This window comes from Oncorhynchus mykiss, chromosome 23, assembly GCF_013265735.2.
Source record: "Oncorhynchus mykiss isolate Arlee chromosome 23, USDA_OmykA_1.1, whole genome shotgun sequence".
NCBI classification, from domain to species: domain Eukaryota; kingdom Metazoa; phylum Chordata; class Actinopteri; order Salmoniformes; family Salmonidae; genus Oncorhynchus; species Oncorhynchus mykiss.
Genome location: NC_048587.1, coordinates 5327521 through 5341009, shown reverse-complemented (window position 1 = coordinate 5341009; position 13489 = coordinate 5327521). Strand labels below are relative to the sequence as shown.

Here is a 13489-nt window from a genome sequence, read left to right as displayed (position 1 = left end):
GTCATCATTGTGAATATGAATTAATTTTGCACTTGCACTCATCATGAAGGTAAACTGAACTCCAAGATTCAGTGTACGTATTCAAGAGTCTTGTCATTTTAACATCTATTTCTGATGTTACAGAATCCATAGCAGACCTCCTCCTTTTCTCCGATACGAGTCTCCCAGACCTCCTCCTTTTCTCCGATCCGAGTCTCCCAGACCTCCTCCTTTTCTCCGGTCCGAGTCTCCTGAAGTGTTTGAGCTCCTCAAGGAGAAGTGGTTCCTTTGATGTGTGTTAGAATGTGGTTAAAAGCCGCTGTGTGGCAGCTGAGAGGTGAACTGGAGCGTTGTGGATGAGGGACGCTGGGAAGGAAGGGCATGTACCAACAGACCTAGACCCTGAGTGATGGCGATGAGACAGGAGGATCATGGGTAATAGGACACCTCCTCGCCCCCCCTCGTCCCTCGTCTCCCCCTGTATCCTCCGTCAGCACAGTCATCCTAATCACAGCTGTGGAATCTCTCTTTAGGTTTATACTGAAGAACATGTCACCTCATCTTAGAGAGACATTCTGCAGTAGATACATCCATTTTTGGACTTATAAATGAATGATATACAGGTATATCCATTGATTCTTGAAGAATATAACTGGTCAGCGGCAGGTAAACTAGTGGTTAGAGTGTTGGGCCAGTAACCGAAAGGTTGCTAGATCGAATCCCCCGAGCTGACAAGGTAAAAATCTGTCCTTCTGCCCCTGAAAAAGGCAGTTAAACCACTGTTCCTAGGCCTTCATTGTTAATACGAGTTTGTTCTTAAACTGACTTGCCTAGTTAAATAAACATAAAATAAATTGCCTCATGCGCTTAGGTCAACTGTAACACTCAAAATATCAGCGTTGTTCGACTGCAATATGCCTAAACAAAGGAAGTGATTAGCCTCCGAACACGATTCAAACTATCATGGTGTTGTGTTAGACAACCAGGCCTTGTATCTACAGCTCTGTGTCTATGAATTGGAGAGTGGTCACATTTCTCCGGACCCATTTAGTCAGCTTTTTAGCAAAACAGTGGAGGGGAAAAGGCTTTGTTTTTTGTTTCAACTGCTGATTGCAGCTTTAAAGAATCTCTTCAGCAGGGCAGTAAACTACAGACTGTGTGTATGGAGTCTCTTCATCAGGGCAGTAAACTACAGACTGTGTGTTTGTGTATGGAGTCTCTTCAGCAGGGCAGTAAACTACAGACTGTGTGTATGGAGTCTCTTCATCAGGGCAGTAAACTACAGACTGTGTGTTTGTGTATGGAGTCTCTTCAGCAGGGCAGTAAACTACAGACTGTGTGTATGGAATCTCTTCAGCAGGGCAGTAAACTACAGACTGTGTGTTTGTGTATGGAGTCTCTTCAGCAGGGCAGTAAACTACAGACTGTGTGTATGGAATCTCTTCAGCAGGGCAGTAAACTACAGACTGTGTGTTTGTGTATGGAATCTCTTCAGCAGGGCAGTAAACTACAGACTGTGTGTATGGAATCTCTTCAGCAGGGCAGTAAACTACAGACTGTGTGTATGGAATCTCTTCAGCAGGGCAGTAAACTACAGACTGTGTGTATGGAGTCTCTTCAGCAGGGCAGTAAACTACAGACTGTGTGTATGGAATCTCTTCAGCAGGCCAGTAAACTACAGACTGTGTGTATGGAATCTCTTCAGCAGGGCAGTAAACTACAGACTGTGTGTATGGAATCTCTTCAGCAGGGCAGTAAACTACAGACTGTGTGTATGGAATCTCTTCAGCAGGCCAGTAAACTACAGACTGTGTGTATGGAGTCTCTTCAGCAGGGCAGTAAACTACAGACTGTGTGTATGGAATCTCTTCAGCAGGGCAGTAAACTACAGACTGTGTATTTGTGTATGGAATCTCTTCAGCAGGCCAGTAAACTACAGACTGTGTGTATGGAGTCTCTTCAGCAGGGCAGTAAACTACAGACTGTGTGTATGGAATCTCTTCAGCAGGGCAGTAAACTACAGACTGTGTGTATGGAATCTCTTCAGCAGGGCAGTAAACTACAGACTGTGTGTATGGAATCTCTTCAGCAGGGCAGTAAACTACAGACTGTGTGTATGGAGTCTCTTCAGCAGGGCAGTAAACTACAGACTGTGTGTATGGAATCTCTTCAGCAGGGCAGTAAACTACAGACTGTGTATTTGTGTATGGAATCTCTTCAGCAGGCCAGTAAACTACAGACTGTGTGTATGGAGTCTCTTCAGCAGGGCAGTAAACTACAGACTGTGTGTATGGAATCTCTTCAGCAGGGCAGTAAACTACAGACTGTGTGTATGGAATCTCTTCAGCAGGGCAGTAAACTACAGACTGTGTGTATGGAATCTCTTCAGCAGGGCAGTAAACTACAGACTGTGTGTATGGAATCTCTTCAGCAGGCCAGTAAACTACAGACTGTGTATTTGTGTATGGATTCATGCGTTCTTTTGTTTTCCTTTCTTGACACTGGGAATAAAATAGGGAGAAACATGATATTTCCGGAGATTGTAACATTCAACAAGGCTCTCCGAGGCATATTGATCCTTGGAATCGGTGGGGAAACTGGACCTGGTTAAGATGAAACGCAAGAGTGAACTTTAAAAGAGCTTTAAAAGAGCTCTCTGTCATCCCTGTATCACCACATGTCATGCGCGGTGTGTGCTTTTCCAGTCATGGGAAAACGGCAGTGTGATGTGTGACGAGGTCCCGTGTCACTGGTTGTTCATCGACTGTGACACATTTCCTGCGGACCTTCCTGACTGGACTGGAGGTTTTACTTCTGGAGTGGAAGTGTACAATATTTGTGCCATAATTCAATGTAACATGTTTAAATGCAAGGTACCCATGAAAAGGAAGAAACCCCCAGCATGCTCTAGAAAGCTCCCACATACAATGTAATGGATCTCACAGACACTCAACAGGTTGACAGATTCACCAAAGCATATTGGCTATAATTCAGCTAGACACTGTAAGCAAAAAAACAGGTTTGTCAGATTCCCCAAAACATATGGCTGCATTTCAGCTAGACACTGCAAACAAAACATCTAAGAGTTAAAACACAGGAAGTACAAAACAGGAAGTACAAAACAACGTGTAAGGTAGACAAACCATTGGCTTGCCAACCTGCTGAAGTGAAGATAATGATTATAAATGTTGTGTGGAACAATACTCAGTCTCACAGACAGATGGCAGCAGAGAGTCATACTCCTGATTTTCACTGAGGAACAATACTCAGTCTCACAGGCAGATGGCAGCAGAGAGTCATACTCCTGATTTTCACCGTGGAACAATACTCAGTCCCACAGGCAGATGGCAGCAGAGAGTCATACTCCTGATTTCCACCGAGGAACAATACTCAGTCCCACAGGCAGATGGCAGCAGAGAGTCATACTCCTGATTTCCACTGTGGAACAATACTCAGTCTCACAGGCAGATGGCAGCAGAGAGTCATACTCCTGATTTTCACTGAGGAACAATACTCAGTCTCACAGGCAGATGGCAGCAGAGAGTCATACTCCTGATTTCCACCGAGGAACAATACTCAGTCCCACAGGCAGATGGCAGCAGAGAGTCATACTCCTGATTTTCACTGTGGAACAATACTCAGTCCCACAGGCAGATGGCAGCAGAGAGTCATACTCCTGATTTCCACCGAGGAACAATACTCAGTCCCACAGGCAGATGGCAGCAGAGAGTCATACTCCTGATTTTCACTGAGGAACAATACTCAGTCTCACAGGCAGATGGCAGCAGAGAGTCATACTCCTGATTTTCACTGTGGAACAATACTCAGTCCCACAGGCAGATGGCAGCAGAGAGTCATACTCCTGATTTTCACTGTGGAACAATACTCAGTCTCACAGGCAGATGGCAGCAGAGAGTCATACTCCTGATTTTCACTGTGGAACAATACTCAGTCTCACAGGCAGATGGCAGCAGAGAGTCATACTCCTGATTTTCACTGTGGAACAATACTCAGTCCCACAGGCAGATGGCAGCAGAGAGTCATACTCCTGATTTCCACCGAGGAACAATACTCAGTCCCACAGGCAGATGGCAGCAGAGAGTCATACTCCTGATTTCCACTGTGGAACAATACTCAGTCTCACAGGCAGATGGCAGCAGAGAGTCATACTCCTGATTTTCACTGTGGAACAATACTCAGTCTCACAGACAGATGGCAGCAGAGAGTCATACTCCTGATTTTCACTGAGGAACAATACTCAGTCCCACAGGCAGATGGCAGCAGAGAGTCATACTCCTGATTTTCACTGAGGAATAATACTCAGTCCCACAGGCAGATGGCAGCAGAGAGTCATTTTCCTGAATTTCATTGAAGAACAATACTCAGTCTCACAGACAGGTGTCAGGAGAGAGTCATAGTTCTGACTGATTCTCACTGTGGAACAGATTGGGGAGTGTATTGTTGCTGCCCCCCAAAGTGACAGTACAACAAGGCCGTCGTTCACTTGGCGTGAAGATAAATGTTTATAGCTGTTATTTGTGCTTTATTGATTCTTAGCATATGTGTTGTGTTTCTGTCCTTTGTGTGTTGTGTTTTTGGGTCCATTCTCTAAATACAGTATCTTCCTCGTGTAGACATTTTGAGAGAGACTAAAATCATTCCTGTAACCTAGGCTACACAGGCTGCATTTCACACAGACAGCACAATTCTGATTTACTTTTCACTAAATGGTCTTTTGACCTAACCGATCAGAAGAATATCCGATGTGAAAAGATCTGATGTAACTGGTCAAAAGATCAGAATTGGGCAGCGTGTGTAAACGCAGCCATATAGTTCTAGCCTACGTCAGCGCCTGCATTTTTAAAATGTTTTTATAGATAACTATACCAGTGATGTCATAGATACAGGAACTCAACCTGCCGATACGTGTAGGTCAAAGTGTATTTTACAGCATCAAGTTCTTTAAGAAGTCATGTTCCTAAAATGAAAGATTCCCTGGAGCGTATAAAACATTAAGAACACCTAATATTGAGTTGGAACGAGCAGGCGTTCTTAATGTTTCGCACACTCAGTGTCAACCCCGGTGATTCTTGAAGAACATAACTCTTAGATGCTTCGTGTGCTTGGTTCAACTGTCATATCCCGTCAGCATTCAATATATCAGCTTGTTTTTACCAATTTGTTTTGTAAACAATGGACATGTAAATTAACGCTGTATAGCCTTAAAAACATTGCTAAAACTATCATCTTGATATTTTTCCCAACAGGTAAGTTGACTGAGAACACGTTCTCATTTACAGCAGCGACCTGGGGAATAGTTACAGGGATGAATGAGACAATTGTAAGCTGGGGATGACTAGGTGGCCAGGATAGTATGAGTGTCATGGGATCTTTAATCTTTTTTTAACGTCCCATTCAAAAGACACAACACCCTACACAGGGCAATGTCCCCAATCACTGCCCTGGGATATTTATTTATTTTAGACCAGAGGAAAGGGTGCCTCCTACTGGCCCTCCAACACCACATCCAGCAGCATCTGGTCTCCCATCTAAGGACCGACCAGGACCAACCTTGCTTAGCTTCAGAAGCAAGCCAGCACTGGGATGCAGGGTGGTATGCTGCTGGCTATGGATGGATGGTGAGTCATTGTGAGTCATTGTAATCAAAGCTCTATTGCATGAATTTGAGAGGGAGACATTCCTGTAGCCCCATCTTTCAGCTGTTTACAAAATCAATGGTGGGGGTGGTAGGTTTGTTATTTGTTAGAATTGCAGATTACCCCTTTTAAGCGAGAAAATCCTCAATATCCACACGGTTTATTATTAGAATTGACATTTTAGAGAATATATATTATGATGTATTTATGGAAGAAACCAATGTATTGTCTTCTGGTATTTAACAAAACAAACTATGTAGTACTGTAATCAACTTGCTGTATACTTCTGTTTTTAGCTAAACACAGCATTAACCTTAGGGTACTGTACTAAGCAGGCAGTGTCATTTTTTTTGTCATTTTGAATTCAAGTGGATTGTAAATGTCAGCTATTCATAAATATATAAACAGAGAGCAAGAGGAAAATGTAGTAACGATGAAACAAGGTGATCTGAGTTAATTATATATTAGCCTGTGAGATGTGTTATAAGAGCTCGGATCAGTCCTGGATCCTACACGCCCATTTCAAGGACACTGAGTTTCACTACTCAACACAGTGTCAGTGTCAGTCTGTTGGGGAGATGTTGTAGTCAGGATCTTATGAATCTGTATCCTGATGTGTGTGTATATTAATACATCATGATCTCTTTAGGGGCGTCCTCCGTGGGCCTCTGCTGCTCCTGTCTGTGTGTGTAGGCAGCGTGCTCAAACAGATACACCAGGAGGATGGCTAGCAGACTCAGCACCATGTAGGGGATCAGCAGGAAGTATCCCACCTGGAACTCTGAGGTCTTGTCCTTCAGGTAGACTGAAACGATTCCCACGTCGTTCTTAACCAGGTCTTCAGACATTTCGGTCAGCTGGACGTTCACTACGTACAGGATGAGCACCAGGAAGGAGATGCACGCTGGGGCAAAGAACAAAGGGGAGGTTAAAAAGAGTACTACTACTACTAATACTACTACTACTACTACTACTACTACTACTACTACTACTACTATTAGTTCTACTACTACTACTATTAGTTCTACTACTATTAGTTATACTACTACTATTAGTTATACTAGTACTATTAGTTATACTACTACTATTAGTTATGCTACTATTAGTTCTACTACTATTAGTTCTACTACTACTATTAGTTATACTACTACTATTAGTTATGCTACTATTAGTTCTACTACTATTAGTTCTACTACTACTATTAGTTCTACTACGATTAGTTATACTACTACTACTATTAGTTCTACTACTATTAGTTCTACTACTATTAGTACTATTACTACTATTAGTTCTACTACTACTATTAGTTATGCTACTATCAGTTATACTACTATTAGTTATACTACTACTACTACTACTACTAGTTCTACTACTACTACCATTAGTTCTACTACTACTACTATTAGTTCTACTACTATTTGTTCTACTACTTATCCTACTATTAATTCTACTACTATTAGTTCTACTACTTATCCTACTATTAATTATACTACTATTAGTTCTACTACTACGATTAGTTCTACTACTAGCCTGTCAACTTAGTCACAAAGAGTTGTTCGTTCATGTTTATCAATCTATATAATGAATTAATGAAATCCATGTAGTTGTTTTTTAAAATCATATAATGATCTAATTAATTTAATCTAATTGTGTAACATGTTTATTCAGACAGTACACAGAGAGAGGGGGATACAGGCGAGGAGGAGAGAATGTGTGAAAGGTGGTCATAGGGCTTGAACCCACAACCTTCAGGTATTTCATATAGGACTAAATAGGGCTTGAACCCACAACCTTCAGGTATTTCATATGGGACTAAATAGGGTTTGAACCCACAACCTTCAGGTATGTCATATGGGACTAAATAGGGCTTGAACCCACAACCTTCAAGTATATCATATGGGACTAAATAGGGTTTGAACCCACAACCTTTAGGTATTTCATATGGGACTAAATAGGGCTTGAACCCACAACCTTCAGGTATTTCATATGGGACTAAATAGGGATTGAACCCACAACCTTCAGGTATTTCATATGGGACTAAATAGGGCTTGAACCCACAACCTTCAGGTATTTCATATGGGACTAAATAGGGAATGAACACACAACCTTCAGGTATTTCATATGGGACTAAATAGGGGTTGAACCCACAACCTTCAGGTATTTCATATGGGACTAAATAGGGCTTGAACCCATAACCTTCAGGTATTTCATATAGGACTAAATAGGGTTCAAACCCACAACCTTCAGGTATTTCATATGGGACTAAATAGGGCTTGAACCCATAACCTTCAGGTATTTCATATAGGACTAAATAGGGTTTGAACCCACAACCTTCAGGTATGTCATATGGGACTAAATAGGGCTTGAACCCACAACCTTCAGGTATTTCATATGGGACTAAATAGGGTTTGAACCCACAACCTTTAGGTATTTCATATGGGACTAAATAGGGCTTGAACCCACAACCTTCAGGTATTTCATATGGGACTAAATAGGGATTGAACCCACAACCTTCAGGTATTTCATATGGGACTAAATATGGTTTGAACCCACAACCTTCAGGTATTTCATATGGGACTAAATAGGGCTTGAACCCACAACCTTCAGGTATTTCATATGGGACTAAATAAGGCTTGAACACACAACCTTCAGGTATTTCATATGGGACTAAATAAGGCTTGAACACACAACCTTCAGGTATTTCATATGGGACTAAATAGGGAATGAACACACAACCTTCAGGTATTTCATATGGGACTAAATAGGGTTTGAACCCACAACCTTCAGGTATTTCATATGGGACTAAATAGGGCTTGAACCCATAACCTTCAGGTATTTCATATAGGACTAAATAGGGTTCAAACCCACAACCTTCAGGTATTTCATATGGGACTAAATAGGGCTTGAACCCATAACCTTCATGTATTTCATATAGGACTAAATAGGGTTTGAACCCACAACCTTCAGGTATTTCATATGGGAGTAAATAGGGTTTGAATGCACAACCTTCAGGTATTTCATACGGGAGTAAATAGGGTTTGATCCCATAACCTTCAGGTATTTCATATGGGACTAAATAGGGCTTGAACCCACAACCTTCAGGTATTTCATATGGGACTAAATAGGGTTTGAACCCACAACCTTCAGGTATTTCATATGGGACTAAATAGGGTTTGATCCCACAACCTTCAGGTATTTCATATGGGACTAAATAGGGCTTGAACCCACAACCTTCAGGTATTTCATATGGGACTAAATAGGGTTTGAACCCACAACCTTCAGGTATTTCATATGGGACTAAATAGGGTTTGATCCCACAACCTTCAGGTATTTCATATGGGACTAAATAGGGTTTGATCCCACAACCTTCAGGTATTTCATATGGGACTAAATAGGGTTTGATCCCACAACCTTCAGGTATTTCATATGGGACTAAATAGGGTTTGATCCCACAACCTTCAGGTATTTCATATGGGACTAAATAGGGTTTGATCCCACAACCTTCAGGTATTTCATATGGGACTAAATAGGGTTTGATCCCACAACCTTCAGGTATTTCATATGGGACTAAATAGGGTTTGATCCCACAACCTTCAGGTATTTCATATGGGACTAAATAGGGTTTGATCCCACAACCTTCAGGTATTTCATATGGGACTAAATAGGGTTTGATCCCACAACCTTCAGGTATTTCATAGGGGACTAAATAGGGTTTGATCCCACAACCTTCAGGTATTTCATATCGGACTAAATAGGGTTTGATCCCACAACCTTCAGGTATTTCATATAGGACTAAATAGGGCTTGAACCCACAACCTTGAGGTATTTCATATGGGACTAAATAGGGTTTGATCCCACAACCTTCAGGTGTGCCGCTGATTGGCTGGCCTCTTTTTTTGCTTGATTGATTGAACAAATTGATGTGAACTTTATTGATCTTACCACTGCCAGAGCTGCATGTGTAGAGCCCTATGGGTCCCATGTACGTCTGGTAGGGGTTACTGACGCTGTTGTACAGCGTGATGAGGATGCTGCCAGCAGAGCAGAGCAGACACAGGGCCAGGAGGGTGATCACTATGCCATGGAGGATCTGAGGAGCTCCACCTGTCTCTGCCAACTTCTCAAACACTGCACAGGCAGACCAAGAACAGGCAGGTTAGGAATGTACACTCACTATGGTGAGTTCTACCCCTACACAGACAGAACTAGAACAGTCAGGTTAGGGAATATACACTCACTATGGTGAGTTCTACCCCTACACAGACAGAACAAGAACAGTCAGATTAGGAATATACACTCACTATGGTGAGTTCTACCACTACACAGACAGAACTAGAACAGTCAGGTTAGCAATATAAACTAGTATTATGGTGAGTCCTACCACTACACAGACAGAACTAGAACAGTCAGGTTAGGAATATACACTCACTATGGTGAGTTCTACCACTACACAGACAGAACTAGAACAGTCAGGTTAGGAATATAAACTCACTATGGTGAGTTCTACCACTACACAGACAGAACTAGAACAGTCAGGTTAGGAATATACACTAGTATTAGGGTGAGTTCTACCACTACACAGACAGAACTAGAACAGTCAGGTTAGGAATATACACTAGTATTATGGTGAGTTCTACCCCTACACAGACAGAACTAGAACAGTCAGGTTAGGAATATAAACTAGTATTATGGTGAGTTCTACCCCTACACAGACAGAACTAGAACAGTCAGGTTAGGAATATACACTAGTATTATGGTGAGTTCTACCCCTACACAGACAGAACTAGAACAGTCAGGTTAGGAATATACACTAGTATTAGGGTGAGTTCCACCAAGTGCTGAATTGTGGTATCTTAGCACCTTTTTTTCCCAAATAGTTTTCTATCTAGAACCTAAAAGGGTTATTTTCGTTGTCCCCATAGGAGAACCATTTGAAGAATCATTTTTGGTTCCAGGTAGAACCCTTTTGGGTTCTATGAACAATCCTTTTCCACAGAGAGTTCTATATGGAACCAAAAAAAGGTTTACCCTAAAGGCACAGCTGAAGAACCCCTGTAACGTATACTCTGGGAGTCGGGACAGCGAGTTCTGGGGGAGTGAATTGAATAAATAAATGAACCAAACAAGAAACAGAAGTAGCGGTACAGACATGAAACACATAAACAGAGACAATAACATCTAGGGAACTTTACACTTACGTCGTTGCATTATTTATTATGAAGTCCACGTTATTGTCCTGGAACGTTAACGCAGCACCTTTCTGCACACGTATGGAGGGACAGTGGCGGAGCACGATTAAAACATACCTTGAATGGTCTTTTCACCTCCGAACACCGGACAAGAACCTCTGGCGATCGCCCCATAGAAAAGCTCGTATGATATGTTGGCGGAGCACGATTAAAACATACCTTGAATGGTCTTTTCACCTCCGAACACCGGACAAGAACCTCTGGCGATCGCCCCATAGAAAAGCTCGTATGATATGTTGGCGGAGCCGTTGGTGAAAACGTTTTCAGATCCAGAGCAAAGCATTTTGGAAACGGCCCATTCTGTCGACATCCCATAACCTAAAATCGCCACGGATACCGTGGTAGCCAGCGCACTACTCAGAAAATGCAGAGCCTTCTTGGTGGAGGGCATTGTCACAATATTCCAGCCACACCGATGAAGAAGAAGATGAAGACGTCCAAACCCTTATTGGTTCTGTAACTCTCCGAATCAGCTTCAATAGCAGAGTAGTAGGCTATAATCATCTACCCTTCTGGTGTCCCAAAGACAGGCGTGATGGTCTGAGGAGAGAACAGGCGTGATGGTCTGAGGAGAGGACAGGTGTGATGGTCTGAGGAGAGGACAGGTGTGATGGTCTGAGGAGAGAACAGGCGTGATGGTCTGAGGAGTGAACAGGCGTGATGGTCTGAGGAGAGGACAGGTGTGACGGTCTGAGGAGAGGACAGGTGTGACGGTCTGAGGAGAGGACAGGCGTGATGGTCTGAGGAGAGGACAGGTGTGACGGTCTGAGGAGAGGACAGGCGTGATGGTCTGAGGAGAGAACAGGCGTGATGGTCTGAGGAGAGGACAGGCGTGATGGTCTGAGGAGAGGACAGGCGTGACGGTCTGAGGAGAGGACAGGCGTGATGGTCTGAGGAGAGGACAGGTGTGACGGTCTGAGGAGAGAACAGGCGTGATGGTCTGAGGACAGGACAGGCGTGACGGTCTGAGGAGAGGACAGGCGTGACTAGCCTGTAGGTTATAAAACACCTCTAGATTACGAGGGTGAACTTTAGTCAGGGAAGAGAGAGAGGGAGAGATGGTTGTCATAGAATTGATAACGTATTCCCAAACATCGTAAACGGGAGAGGCATCTGATTAATACCAAAAGGGGAAATAAATATACCTGAGGACTGAGTGCTCAGCATGCGACGTAGTTTGTTCTAAATGAAGAAATAAGGATCTACCGTTTATTCCACATAAATAATTGTTAATAAGCTACAACACACCTTCAGGCATCATTACATGTCTTTAACCAGATAGTCAATATCAGTCTCTAATTGTTATCACAAACTAGGTGGTTCCAGCCCTGAATGCTGATTGGCTGGCAGCCGTGGTACATCAGACCGTATAGCACGGGAATGATAAAACATGATTTTTAAGTTGCTAACCAGTTTATAATAGCAGTAAGGCACCTCAGGGGGGTTTGTGATATACGGCCAATATACCATGGCTAACGGGTGTGTCCGGGCACTCCGCGTTGCGTCGTGCTTAAGAACAGTCCTCAGCCGTGGTATATTGGCCATATACCACACCCCTTCTCAGGTCTCACTGCTTCGTTAGACAATATTGGCATTATGTACCTGTACACGATACAGAGTTGTCACTAGTAACACACACACACACACACACACACACACACACACAGCGACACAAACACACAGCAACAGACACAGCCAATCAAAACATCAGAGACACCATGAAGGCCATCGTATGATAAGCAACATGTTTTATTGTCCCAACTCTTTTCAGTACCTCCCCTGTGTACAGGGGAAGTGTCGAGCGAAACACAATGACGTTTTCCTGCACGGGATCCAAAGTCCTCCTCTGGAAACAAGGCAGGCTAAATGAGGCCATAAAACAAAGCAGATTAATGATTTGCTCTTCCCACTGTAATAGTTGAGAGTGATCAGCATGTCATGGATAGGCTGCACACTGTAACAGAGAGACTAAGACCTAAAGACCTGCAGGTCAACCTCTATGGGGCTGCACACTGTAACAGAGAGACTAAGACCTAAAGACCTGCAGGTCAACCTCTATGGGGCTGCACACTGTAACAGAGAGACTAAGACCTAAAGACCTGCAGGTCAACCTCTATGGGGCTGCACACTGTAACAGAGAGACTAAGACCTAAAGACCTGCAGGTCAACCTCTATGGGGCTGCACAATAATACTATGTGCATAAATGTAGGACAGATTTGAAATAATAATGATAATAATATGAATCACAATAATAGATTTTGTATGACGGTTTATGAATGAAATGGACATAGGCCTATACTGACACAACCGAATTCAAATACAGACCTGGCTATTTGGTCATCAATTGAATTCTAATGTTATTTGAACTGAATTCTAATGTTATTTTAAATTAATTTGAACGTTATTTGAAATGAATTCTAATATTATTTGAAATGAATTCTAATGTTATTTGAATTGAAATCTAATGTTGTTTGATTTGAAATCTAATATTATTTGAAATGAATTCTAATATTATTTGATTTGAATTCAAATTGTATTGGAATTGAATTCTAATGTTATTTCATTGCTATCCCTTTCAACGTGCGTTGCTCGTTGCAACCTAT

The 13489-nt window shown here is 42.5% G+C and overlaps 2 protein-coding genes across 3 annotated transcripts in view; one reads left to right on the top strand and one right to left on the bottom strand.

Moving 5' to 3' along the window:
- LOC118943918 overlaps positions 1–487 on the top strand; it is a 9906-nt gene extending 9419 nt beyond the window's left edge. The window contains exon 5 of the mRNA XM_036960837.1: positions 474–487. Within this exon, the coding sequence (XP_036816732.1) occupies positions 474–487 (14 nt within the window). The remainder of the gene's footprint in view (positions 1–473) is intronic.
- Positions 488–5579: 5092 nt separating this feature from the next.
- Positions 5580–11891, bottom strand: LOC110531814 (clarin-3). 2 transcript variants are annotated; one of them, XM_036960683.1, is made up of 4 exons: positions 11121–11890; positions 10943–11018; positions 9579–9764; positions 5580–6540 (listed from the first exon to the last, which is right to left on the bottom strand). In XM_036960683.1, exons 1-4 carry the CDS (start codon positions 11274–11276, stop codon positions 6263–6265), a joined length of 696 nt encoding a protein of 231 aa, XP_036816578.1. In that variant the 5' UTR covers positions 11277–11890; the 3' UTR covers positions 5580–6262. The 2 variants fall into 2 exon arrangements, with proteins under 2 accessions (XP_036816578.1, XP_036816579.1); XM_036960684.1 differs by lacking the exon at positions 10943–11018 and having other exon boundaries at positions 11045–11891.
- Between the last annotated feature and the right edge of the window lie 1598 nt (positions 11892–13489).

Bases quoted from the DNA above. Each gene is read 5' to 3' on its own strand.
- LOC110531814 (XM_036960684.1), bottom strand. From the start codon at position 11,276: ATGCCCTCCACCAAGAAGGCTCTGCATTTTCTGAGTAGTGCGCTGGCT. The intron at 9,765-11,044 runs GTATGTTTTAAT...CTGCCTGTGCAG, and splicing joins AGGTGAAAAGACCATTCAAG to TGTTTGAGAAGTTGGCAGAG. The intron at 6,541-9,578 runs GTAAGATCAATA...TCTTTGCCCCAG, and splicing joins CACATGCAGCTCTGGCAGTG to CGTGCATCTCCTTCCTGGTG.